At 30.0% G+C, this 13,493-nt stretch overlaps 1 protein-coding gene across 1 annotated transcript; it reads right to left on the bottom strand.

Moving 5' to 3' along the window:
* Nucleotides 1–2,029: 2,029 nt before the first annotated feature.
* On the bottom strand, nucleotides 2,030–9,675 carry LOC123230036 (amino acid permease 8-like). Its single transcript, XM_044656131.1, has 6 exons — nucleotides 9,472–9,675; nucleotides 4,067–4,300; nucleotides 3,631–3,724; nucleotides 3,180–3,537; nucleotides 2,881–3,102; nucleotides 2,030–2,518 (listed from the first exon to the last, which is right to left on the bottom strand). Exons 1-6 carry the CDS (start codon nucleotides 9,515–9,517, stop codon nucleotides 2,090–2,092), a joined length of 1,383 nt encoding a protein of 460 aa, XP_044512066.1. The 5' UTR covers nucleotides 9,518–9,675; the 3' UTR covers nucleotides 2,030–2,089.
* Nucleotides 9,676–13,493: the final 3,818 nt, after the last annotated feature.

Below are 13,493 nucleotides of genomic sequence, written 5' to 3'. Positions count from 1 at the left end.
GAAAATGCATGCACATTGATAGGGATAATGCCCATAAAATGTAGCTAACATGCCTTTTTTAGATGGCTACTGCGTAATGTTACACATGGGTGCCTGTCCTCTTACACATGATCGTAATCACTTCAAATTATCCAAAGTGACACTTATCTAATCCGGTTGACATGGCAACCAACACATATATATGACCACCCTGTGCATGATCGCTCTTCACTTAAAATTTCAAATAATTTGTTTAATTCAGGTTAAGTCAAGCATATACATACAAGAATATAGAAAATAACCATAATTCCTATGAGATATACTCGTGAGTGTTACATGATATGTGATATAAGTCTGATTTATGCCTTCCAAACATCATGATTGACCCCTATATAAAGTGAGGATGATTGTCACATGCTTGGAACACATAATTAATTGGTCATGAACAATCGTTTGATATGGGACAAACGCTTATTCATGTTAAACCCATATTTATTTTCTAGCATTCCAGTGATTATTGGATGTTACTGACTGACAAACGGTTAACTAAGGCATGAGATTCACTCATTCATGTTTCACAAATATTCATACATAGGGTGAAATGACATAAATACCTCAAAGAATTACATAGCTAAAAAATAGCTAAGTCTTGAGAGATTAAATTTCAAGCCAAGATGAATGCCTATTGACCTGATAAGTGAGCACTCATTCATGTGCAATAAGGTGCATGATGAGGAAGGAGCAAGGATTATGATCATTTATAATTGGAGAAAAATTGAATGCTCGTTCACATGAATTGAGGATGCTCATTCATGATGAACAAAAGAGAAACATTTGTGAGGAACTAATCGTTCACAAAGAGAAAGTGCATGAATGCTCATCCATCCAATAGGGATGTCGTTCACAGTGTAGAAAGTTAAGACGAACTAGACTGAATGTATATGAGGTTGCCCAAGACACAACACAAATTTTTTGGGTACATAGTATTACCCAATGTATTCGAGAGATGAGATAATGATAGGGCAAGGATTATGTACAAGGTGAAAACTAAAATCAGCCTGAGGTGATAAATGACTTAAGATGCATGCATACTTGACACATCTAGGATCCTTTCAAAGGGGCACTGTAAGGATATACTCCCTACATCATCCACAGTAAGGCATGTTGGCAGGAAGATACCATACCCCACTGTAAAGTACTTGCTCATAGTAGAACATATTTATAGTTATAATTCAATAGTTATAGTAATGTAGCCAGTGGACTATATAGTGAGTGCTCAAATGGTCAAGATGTTAAATCCCTATGTTGATCCAATCCAGTAAACATAGTATATAGTTATAATTTAATGTTATAATAATGCTTTCACTGAAAGATGATATGGTCATGCCAGCTTGGGATCTAGAGTGATTCCTTAATAATCGAGTAGAACACAAGTTATGTTGAGATATATGTTGTGTAGCCTAGAGGTTCTTGGGTATAAATATGACTTACAGTTATGAGATATATGACTTGTTATCATCCTAATGAGAGTTTAGAGGTACACTTCGGATGACAAAGTAATGGTGGATCGAGACAAGGGCATTTTGGAGATTATTTGAAAAATAGTAGTAGAGTCTCCTACTTGCTGAATGACTTTTCACTCATTTCGTACTTTTCATGTGTGTAGATATCAGTGATCATGATAGTTGTAGGGCGAGCGGTGGTCAGCAAGCTTAGATCCAACATGAGGGCATATATGTCTTTTTACAATTTATGTTATCTCATTTATGTTATTGATTTATGTTTTGATGTATAACTGCAGACTTGATTTACATAATTAAGTTTGGGAAAATGTGTATTTCTTTGGACATCCTTTGTACGCTTCGGGTTAATTACTTTGTGAAGGGTATTTTAGTAAATTGATATTGATGGATGAATGTTTGATTTTGTTGCGAATGGATTTAAATATTAAGTGAATGCATGCTCATATAGTCTCAATAGGCTACTTCTTCCTCTAAATGGATATTTCTAGAGAGAGTTGTCACATAGACCATGCACACCGCTAAAAATATATCCCAACTAATGGTTAATTACTGGTAGACATAACAAATTGTAAGAGTAACTTAAGCATCTAGATTTGAAGATGAAACAGCTTTGCATGCTTCATTTGCTCTAAAATATCTGCAAATGAACCAATTGCAGAAAGGAGCGTTACAATCAAGCATGACAACCCCAGAATTTGAAACAATATCCATTTAGAGCTTCCTCTTTTGATCTTTGCTTGCACAATGTACATGCTCACCGGCAAATACACGGTCAGTGGCCAGAAAGAAACTGCTCCTAGAAGACCAAGAATGGCAGTGAAGAATGGGAACATCATTGCTATGGCCGTCGTGAAAGTAACGAATACTGTTCGCAGCAGAAGCTTGCTCAAGGTGAACCGGATTGTGTACTTTTTAATGAATGGGAGTTTAGCTGTGTGATCAGTGTTGAAAAATGAAGTTGGCCATCTTGTTCCAATCCAAGTCTCATGGACGGCAAAAAGTGGTTGAGAAAATACCTGAAAAATTCACAAACAGAAAATCACTTTTAGACATCAATACCTATAGTACTCTTATTCACCCTTATGTATGTTCTTGGTCAGTCCCTCAGGCATAATCCAAGAGCTTGACAGTGAGGTAATAATAATGTGATTCTCACAAAACAAGGACAGCAGTCAGTAGCGTTAGAAATGCGTATGATACATCAGACATACGACAAGAAGCTTTTTCTTTTCTACCCGGAGAAGAATCTCTTAAAATCCACCAATCATGTTAATTATTGTTAGAATTGAGGAAAAAAGATGACAATTTATACATGTCAATGTATGGTAGACTTTTCCCTTACTAATTAAGTTTGTTTAAGTTTAAGAGGGATATATACCTGATAAGCTCCAATCAAATGTATAACCACAGCGAGGTTGGCAATGTCAACAAGCCAGAATAGATTATAATATCCAGCGAGAATATTTCCAGGAGCATCATTTCCATAGGCGGCATAACCCATGCATCCAAGAGAAATGTAAAACAGGGTCGTTGCACCAACTGCATACAGTGTCGCTTTCTTCATTACCGTATTTTCATGTGGGGGAGACTTCAATGTATCCTTAATCAAGTTTAAGAAATTAAAATGTGAGTAATAATTAGTGTTAAGAAGTATAAAAGAAAATAATCATAATCAACCTGGATTTCAAGTAGTATATTGGAGTAGCTGTAGGCAAAAGCAATGTTTCCGAGACCTTGAAAGGCTTTCCAGATCTTTGTCGATGTAGGTAAACCTGTACCACTATTAGCAACCTTGAAAGTTCCTTTGAACTCGAGATGAGAGGAAAATTTTGCAATCGATAGGGAAAGTGCAATAGCAGAATATAGAAAAGATGTAACAGAGGCAATGATGGATAGGAATGTTATTTTCTCCAAGTTAGGGCATTGAGATAGAATAATTTCAATTGCTCCAAATATTAGCATGTATAGATTTCCTGATACGCCACATGATGCGTTCTGTCCCTTCGCATGGAAACAAGTTGATTTCTTCAAACTCCTGTGACATTGTAGAAGGACAATGTATAAAGGGGTTTACCTATCATATAACAGGTAAAACAAATCAACAAATTTATTTGGTGAATGTACTTACGCTGCACTAATGGTGGCTGTAATTGTGTAGCCAATCATTGTTCCCCACAACATAATATATTGCAATATACTACAAACCAGTAAATCGGTAGGACCTGTAACAAGGGTTGAGAAATTTTTCATTCTTCTGTCATATAATTAGAGTAAAAAAGATTTCCCCGTTCAAAGGACTGATTAAATATAACAAAAATACTCAAATTCCTCTGCTATTAAAATAAATGCTAGGAAGACAAATTGATGTATATTCCATATCTCATGGCACTACATGTAAGTTCTAACCGTTGGCTAGTGGCAGACGAAGGAATTTTAGTAGTCTATAATTTAACCCAAACAAATGTTAGATATAACAAGTATTCATGACATATTTTGTGTAAAGTTTAATGTCAATTACTAGGAAACAATGTCTCGATGGGGATTGAAATGAAAAAGAATTATACCTAAGATAGCTCTCACGGCATCAATGTAAGTGCGGTTTCTTCTTCCAGTGATGGGATCAGGACTTCGATAGCAATCAGAGAAAATGACGGCAGCGTAATAAGTAATAGCTGCAAAGGTAACAAGAACGAAGGGTCCCATAATCCAACCAAGTTGAGCCACGCTCCATGGCAATGACAAAATACCTGAACCAAGTATTGCAGTAAAAGCATGGGCTGTACATGTCCACAAAGTTCCTACATTAATCAAAACGAAACAACATCTTTAGAAACTAGACTGAACCAAACATATAAGAGCCCATGCCCTTTTCAATAACCTGTAATATTGCAATCAAATTAGAAGAAATGTTCTCCTTATCTTAGCTCTTGAGCTTTTACAAAATTATTGCGTGCAAAATTTTAGTTATGGGTTAGTGCATTTTAATGCAAATTTTTTACATAGATTTTTTAAGACAAATTTCTAACCAGTGATAAAATATAATGCAATAGATTTCAGTGAAAAGTTAGAGATAATATTAGAATCTCAAGTATAAAATATGAAACATTGATTTGATATGAGAAAATATGAGCTTTAAATGTGGAGTTTAAATATTTTTGGATTTTTCAAGCTCAACTGCTAGCTTTTCAGATGTGTCTCTCTTAAAGTTTATATTATTTAGTATTAGAATCACTATCGCATTATTACAAATAATGATGTTAGTACCATCAAATATGGTGGTATGTTAGGATCTTAAATATGAATTATATGACTAAGGTCCCACATAAGCGTCAAGACTGCTTAGTGAGGTTTAACACTTAATGCCTATCTTGTGATCGACAAGGGTAACAATATTGTATTGTAAACAACCATATAATAAATAAGTTCTTTGTACATCCATCTAGCCGTAAACCCAAATTCTTTTATATCAATTATCAATAATAAAAGAAAATATATTATAGCACAATTTAAGTAATGGAGAGAAATTATTCTAATGAATTGTTTATAAGTAATTTTAAAGGATTATTTTTTATTTCATTTTTAATTGTATAGACATCATTAACATAGAAATAATTAACTAAACATACACCATGTGTATATGATAACAATAATAATAATTATTATACATTGAATTGAAATAGGTGAATATTGTAAAGATAGAACTTATTTATAATTAGACTTAATAGATTATGTTATTGGATCATGTTCATATTATGTCACTTTAGATTTTAAGTTAAAGACTTTCAACTTTAATTCGAACTTAATTAAAATCGTATTAATATTTTTTAACTTTAATCCAATCCTTTAATATTGAGTTGACTCGATTCGATCGAAATTGACCCGAATTTATTTATTATTTTTATTCTTCAAAATATTTTTATAGTTTTAATTTCTATACCAAATTACTCCAACATACTATTAATAAAATATATAATATAACATTTTGTTTTATTGACAAATGATCAAAAGATTTATATAATCAGACTTTTAAAACATATTAATAATTTGACTAACTATATCAAATTCTTAATAAGAAAATAAAATATATAAAAATAAAAAATAATATGAGTATTTATAATTATATATAATTATAAAATTTTGATATGATGTCATATAGTTGACTAGCTCATCTACTATCCTTCTAGCGAGGCAACTACACTCAATAAACTGTCAATATAAACATTTTTGTTAGTTCTTAAGTTATAAAGCTAACACATTGAGGGTACGTTTGGTTGACGGGAAGTAAAAAGTACTTTGGTAATTTATCTTTTATTACTTACATTATTTTGTTTGGTTTATAAGTAATAAAAAATTTCGGTAATATTTTATTACCAATAATGATGTGACAGATAATATAAGAGATAATCTAATTATCACCTCCACCTTAGGTATTAAAATATTACCAATGTAATCTTGATTTTATTATAATATTAATTTATTTATTAATTTTTTTAGGATAAAAATAATCATATTTTCAATTAATATAACAAATAATATAAAATTATTTCAAAATAATTATATTTAAAGATATTTAAGTAAAATAATATACTAATATTCTTTCATAACCTCTAACCAAACACAATAATTATTTATACCTATTTATTTTTATCAAACATAGTAATAATTTATACCAAAAAATCTTTAAAGTAATCTATTTTCAAGATAATCTTTCAATTTTAGTAATAAAATATTCCCAAAATCAAAGAGAGTTGTACAAATATAGTTAAACGTTTCGAATAATAACAAAACTGTCCTCTTTCCTAATTTTTGAATACTTTGAAAACCGTAACTCTTCACCATTTCAATTCAAACTTATTTTTTAAAAATCAATTTCACACTAAAAAAATAATGAAATCAAGCAAAAAAAACTTAAATAAATCAAAGTATGAAGATGTATTTTCTTGTATTTTATTGTTGATATTAATGATTTCAAGGTTTTTTTTTAAACCAAAAAATTGTTGGAATGTAGAAAGAAGCAATAGTTATGGGATAAGCGTTAATTTTCATTTGTTAACTGAAATAGAAGGTCCTTTAATATTTGACATCGTAGGGGTAAGTAATACTTTATTAAAAAAAGGTTTTAGATGATATTCTATTGGCAGGAGGGGGTATCCAAAAAATTGAGTTTTCAAATTTATTTAATTAAATTATTACCTAAAAAAATAATTGAAAATTTAACTTGATTTCATGAAATTATTTCCAAAAAAAAATAAAATAATTGGATATTCAAATTGATTTTATGAAATTATTACCTAAAATTAATTAACTTTCCAATTTGATTTCAGCAAATTATTGCCTAAAATTAATTAAATTTCTAAATTGATTCCATAAAATTATTAAATAAAATAACTGAATTTTCAAATTGAATTCATGAAATGATTAACTAAAAATTAATTAAATTTCCAAATTGATTTTATACAATTATTAATTATAAATAATTGAATTTCGACATTAAATTAATGAAATTATTACCTAAACAATAACTTAAATTCCAATTTGAATTAATGAAAATATTACTTAAAAAACAAATTAAATTTCTATATTTATTTTATGAAATTATTATCTAAAATGATTTGTCAATTGTTACCTCCATCACCCGTTTGTGATATATTAATTAATCCCCTAGGCACCTAGTAAAATATCATCAAGTCATATCATTTGGCCAACTTGAAAATATCATTTACCCCTAAACACAATTTTGTCTAGTAAAATTACATATTAAATCCCAAATTTGTTTAATAATTATTTAACATAATTCAAATCGAGTCACAAGTCATGTTCGGATTGAATCAAGTCATCTATTTAACGCACGAGCTAAACCAAATCGAACTCTATTTAGTTCGAGTTCAACTCAGTTTTAAAACAAATCAAACTTTTTAACTCAAACTCGATTCATATTCGAAGTAAACAAATTCAAACTGAACCAATTTGAGTCAAGTTGGCTTTCGAGTTCAAATCAATTCGATTCGAGTTTAGCACTATGTCTACCCTAGAAATTATCTAATTTTACTAACACAACATAATGGAAGTAAGAAAGTGTCATTTTTAAAGCTTGTGGGAAACGCCATTAGAGAGAAAAAAAAAAAATGGTGGAAAGCAGCAATTCTCCCTTGTTAAATTTGATTAATTCCATATATAGTAGGCCTAACAAAATAAGCGGGTTGTTCATGTGTACCTGCGAGCACTTGTCTAAAAAACATCTATAAGTTTGAAGTTTCAAGACTCAGGTCCATTTGAACCTGTACCCATAAAATATTAGTATTTTGCAGGTAGACCCATGGCTGCTTTAAATTATTTAAACAAAAAATTAATTAAGAAAAATGCGAGGGTTATCTTACTTATTACATCTATTTTTTCATTTCATCTTCAACCGATAGTCTCTATTCACTTCTTTCTATCCATTACAGAACACGCTGATATCCGTTTGAAAAGATTTATGTCTTTGTTTGCTCTATTGTGTAAGACTTATCGCCCACATGACATTTTTGTTTCATGTGGAAAGACTTTAACAAGGGAAAAAGCACTTTTGTTTCTATCATTAATATTTTTAACTAAGTTATAATGATAGGTTATAACAAGATTTTTTTCTATTATTAAAATTAAAAGTATTAAAGGGTATCTTTATCTTCTAAGTGTATCTATCCTAGAATTAAGTAATTCTACTAATAGAACCCAATGGTAAAGAGGAAAGTGATAGTTCTCCTTTATTAAATTTGATTAATTCCATATATAATAGACCTAACAATACAGACGGGTCACTTGTGTGTATCCGTGGGCATTTGAAACTTTTTAACTATGAAAATAGTTTTTTAAAAATTAATTTCTCTTTATTAAAGTTATCAATTTATTTAGTTTTAATGATCATGTTAATAATTGGTCTCTAAAGTCATAAAAATAATATTTATAACAATCAAATATTTGTCCGCTAATTGTTTTTCTCTCGTCAATGCTAGTTTTTTTATGGCGATTTCTTTTCTTTTTTCTTTTTGGAAACAATAATTAAAATGAAATAAAAGAAGGATAAATCTATGAGAGTTTTGGACATCAAAATCTTGACTTTTAACAACTAATCTTATACAGAATGTTTTCTAATCCAGTAAATTTGCGAAAGAACATGTATATAAATTTGATATCAATTTTTAATATTTAAAATCCTAATATTCATTGATGGATCCATGTGTAGAGCGGCCGCTATTGATCCCACTAAAATTTTTAATTTTTCTTATATTTCTTTTCATTTGTTTCAATTTTAATATAATTTACTATATAAATTGACCCACCCATTCAAAAATAAAAATAAAAATAAAACCATTTGGAAATTTTTATTAAACAAATAAAAGTTTGCTTCGGGTGGCATCTTGTATAGAACGAGGGATGGTTCTCTTTTGTTGGTGTAACTGTGATGCGGGGGTTTTTTTTGTTTCTTAGGTTTATGCAGAAGATGTTGTTGTATAGGTAGTGTAGATTGGTTGTCTTGAGCTCTATCTTTGTAAAAATTTTGATTGACCTCAGGAGAAGGTGACTTATGATTATGGTTTGTTTTGTCCCTCGAATGTCATTTTTATTATCAATCTTAAATTATTTATTTTAAAATTGCCCCTTTAACATAGGTCCTTGTATATTCTTCTGCTAATTTGATATGTGACATTACTCTGATAAATTATTGCAGTAATCGATGAGGCTCATACACATGAAAATCTATATGATTTTGAACTTAAGACACTTAAAAACAAACAGAAAACATATCCCATTAAATTCAGAACCAAGCAAATTTAGTTTTCTTTGTTCCTTGATGGTTTCTAAGGGGTAGTAAAAATAAATGATAGATCTACGAACAGTACAACAAAAGACACTATCAAGACCATCAACTCTTAAGTTGCCATTTTTTGTATACATCTATGCATGTGAAAGATGAATATTTGAAGCTTACCAGTTCTAATGTGTCCATCCTCTGCTGCCTCCATTTCACTTCCCATTTTGAAGAAAGAGAGAAGGAGAGAGATTCAGAAGCAAAAACTGTTGTGATGAAGAATCTGAAGAAGAGATGTTTTAATTTGATTTTAATGTAAAAGTTGACTCTCCCTCGGCTTAAATAGACTGGAGAAAGTGAGAGTAACTCCGATACAGGCACTTGTTTTGAGACTGCAAAACCAGCAAACTCGCCAATATTGGTATTAGAATGCAGCTGGCATTTTCCATATATAAACTGTGCGTCTTTAGTTTTAAAAAAAAAAAGTTTTAATTTTATAGTGCATGTTTACATAAAATCGAAGAATCAAAAGTTTGTATAAAAAAATAAAATAAAAAATATGTTTAACAATTTAATTTAAGAAAAAATTTATAAATAAAAAAGATATTGTGAGTTCTTTAGCTTAAGAGTGGGGTCCTTAATTTTATTTGTTATTATTACTTCGATAAAACTGTATGAATTAATAATAATACTAATTTATATAATAATTATTTTTTATCTTGATTAAATAATTTTGAATTGATAAAATAAATCAAATCATCACAAAAATTGTGTCACCAAAGGATTATGCTTATGAAAAGAGAAATCGTCTTTAATGACTAGTCATTGTGGATAAAATATTATTTTGTTATAAAAAGATACATATTTTGGGATAATTTTTTATCCATAAATAAATTAAATTTTGTTCCAAATAATTTTATTTCATCTCTAAAAGAATTTTCATCCTTGTTTGTGTAAAGAATTGGAGAAAAAAAATTTCATCCTTATTTGTATAATGAATTAGAGACATAATTTTTCGTTTTTTATTATATAATAAAATTAGGATATAAATTTTAGTAATTGATTACTTAGTGAATTATAAACAATCTTTTGTCATTGATTATGTTGTGAATCAGGAACAAAATTTTTTATCCTTGTTCATGTGGTGAATTAGAACAAAAGATTTCATTTTTGTTTTTATTTCGATATTAAATAAAAATTAATAATTATATTAATTCTCAAAGTCCAACAATTTACTAATGAAACATTTTTTCAATTAATTAGTAAAAAAACATTTTTACTACTACAAATCAACTAAAACTAAGTAATAGCAAAATATTGTATATCCATAAATGTATTCATAAACATATTGAATTATAACTAAAAACATAGAATGTGTCACCCTTCAGTGATAAAATAGTTGTATTTTCTTTATCCATTGGATGTCAAAAGAGATATTAATTAAAATAGGTGAACAAATTTACACTAAAACTTTTTAGGTAAACTTTTAATGAATTTACTTTTTTAAGCAAACTCAATATTTATTCTAATAATACATTTATTCTCTGCTTTGGTAGTATTTTTCTTCAATAGATTTTCTTTGGTAGCATACTTTAGTATCTATAACATCTCTCTTTAGACACTTACCTCTATCAGAAATATGCACTCCGAGAGACATGACCTATAAGACTTCTATAGTATGCTATCACAATTATTAATTATAATACATTGAAAACAGTCTCACAATCCTAAAAATGTATTATAAACTTTAATACAATGATTCAAACTCTATCTAAATAACATACATAAAACCATCTAAATAAAAATATACGTCTATAGAAATCAATGTAAAACAAATATCTATCAAATCCAAGTGCATTAATATATGTAAAAGAATTCATATTAATATAAGGAACAATTTATGAATAAAGACATTCAAGCCTTTGTTGTCATGCGCTATATCGAGTCGTACTGCTAGTCTCTCCGCCGCCACTCCGCTACTCTAGAACTTTACCTGTAAAATCACATAGCAAACATGTGAGTGAATTTACAATCAGTAAGTAGCAAAATTAATATATGAAGTAATGTTATTTCCTTCATATGGAAATCCACAGATGTTTTCCTAACATCCCAAATGCCCATCTAGATTATCTTAGTGTTTAATGTCTTTACTCATATAACAAGGTGTCATTCCAAATGACTAACCTTGACGATATACAGTGACGTCGCAAACATCATATGAAAGCCTATGACATCCCGAATGTCCTTCTTATATGCAATTCATACACATGTTGGCCAGACTTGGGCTGTTAAGACAATATTACTCATATAGTGGGACCCCAGACCTTTCCCATCTTTTCACACGCATCCTAAATGCTATGACACCCATCATTGGTGCAAAATCATATAGATTTATTAGCCCCATTGCTTCCACTACCACTTTATACATAGTTTGGTGGCTTGTAACCTTATTTTACATCGTCTCCAGATTTTTGACTTGGACACAATCTGATTATGGTAAGTGTCATCATTCACATAGACCTATATTGATTTCCATCACTAATAACTCTCATTAGGGTCTTATAGTTACCTTTTTTCTATAAACATCCTTTATATGGGTAAATTTGTCATTTGTCTAATCCATTTATTCATAGCAAAGTTTCATATATTCGTTATCAATTCTAAGTGTCTTCATTTCCAACTTTCCCTAGAAGTACATAGATGTGTATCCTTTACACACAGACATGTGTTTTCCAATTTATACGACATGCATCCTAAACACACGAGAGTATATCTTTGGTGCAGGGCATATGACCATGTCTCCCATACCACATGAATGTGTGTCCATTCCTTATTTCACACCCTCATGCATTCCACTTATATGGGGTAGAATTTCCTTAAATGCACACGAGTGTGTGTCAGTGAAATCTCAAAATTTCAAACCTAGTTTTCCTACATTTTCTAGACTTCCATATACAACTAAAACACTTCTAAGAAAAACATATTTTATACCCAACACCTTACCATACAATCCTATTTCATATTATACCCATGAATTGATAATTTAAACATCACCAACATTGCACAACACATATCCCATCCTACACTACATTTCAAAAGTACATTCCATCATATACAAATATAGGTGAAATTCCAACCTTCTATCAACCCTAACAAACCATTAACATTAATTTAAACAACCTATTACCTATACATAAAGGGAATCAAAACTTGACCAAGATTAAATAATTCTAAACTATAAATTGAACAATAACTACACAAAAACTCAATCAATCACTACATCAATTGTCAATATATACATATAACTATCTTAAGCAATCAAACATCTTGTGCACATTCAATTTGGAAGCATTAAAAGCAATTCAATATAGAAAATTGCATGAAATCATGTTACTTACCTTGGTGCAATGACAACGATAGTATTCTTGTGGCTTGAAACAGCTCCAAATGCCTCTCTCATAGCAAAACGTGACTCTGACACTCTCTAATCCCCTTTTCTCTTCTATTTGGCTAAAAAGAATTTCAGAAAAATTAAGTGTTGAATGTTTTGTGACCATTTTTATTTTCAAATTAATTAGATGTACACGGATTGTATACTAGACACACAGGCGTCTATGCCAATTATGAAACATTACAACCTCGTTGCACAACTCCTGTAAAATGTATCCTTATCCCAAAATTCAAAATTCACTAACTAGATATGACTGTGTACCCTACTTACATGGGTGTGCATCTAGACTAAATTTGGCCAAAACATACGATATGCAAAAAAGACTATTTTACCATCCTTGCCTTATCATACATAGGCGTACAACCTCTCATACATAGTCGTGCATGCCATAATTCACATAATAGCTTCTCAAGCACAAACTCACATAGGAAAATACTTAAAAAAACCAAAATAACCTCAAACATACATGCAAATGTTATATTTCTTTCCCTTTTAAATGAATTTCATCCACGAAATTCACTCGAACAATTGTGGGAACTTCTACCTTATATCATGTTCCACCTCCCAAGTGGTCTCCTCTACTCGATGATTCGTCCAAAGAACCTTAACCAGAGGAATCTATTTATTCCTAAGTTGTTTCACTCATTATAAGCCAAATTATCTCGAAGCTTTACATTTTTAACTCTTAACATATGAGTAACATCAGGGAGATACTTATGCAACAATGACATATGAAATACATTGTGCATCC

This window comes from Mangifera indica, chromosome 11 (genome assembly GCF_011075055.1).
Source record: "Mangifera indica cultivar Alphonso chromosome 11, CATAS_Mindica_2.1, whole genome shotgun sequence".
NCBI classification, from domain to species: domain Eukaryota; kingdom Viridiplantae; phylum Streptophyta; class Magnoliopsida; order Sapindales; family Anacardiaceae; genus Mangifera; species Mangifera indica.
Note: the sequence above shows the minus strand (reverse complement) of the source record. Positions and strands in the feature narration are given on the sequence as shown.

Excerpts from the sequence above, each read along its gene's own strand:
- LOC123230036 (XM_044656131.1), bottom strand. The coding sequence starts at position 9,517 with ATGGGAAGTGAAATGGAGGCAGCAGAGGATGGACACATTAGAACTG. Across the intron at positions 4,301-9,471 it reads GGATGGACACATTAGAACTG|GAACTTTGTGGACATGTACA; the intron begins GTAAGCTTCAAA and ends TGATTAATGTAG. Across the intron at positions 3,103-3,179 it reads ATATACTACTTGAAATCCAG|GATACATTGAAGTCTCCCCC; the intron begins GTTGATTATGAT and ends AACTTGATTAAG.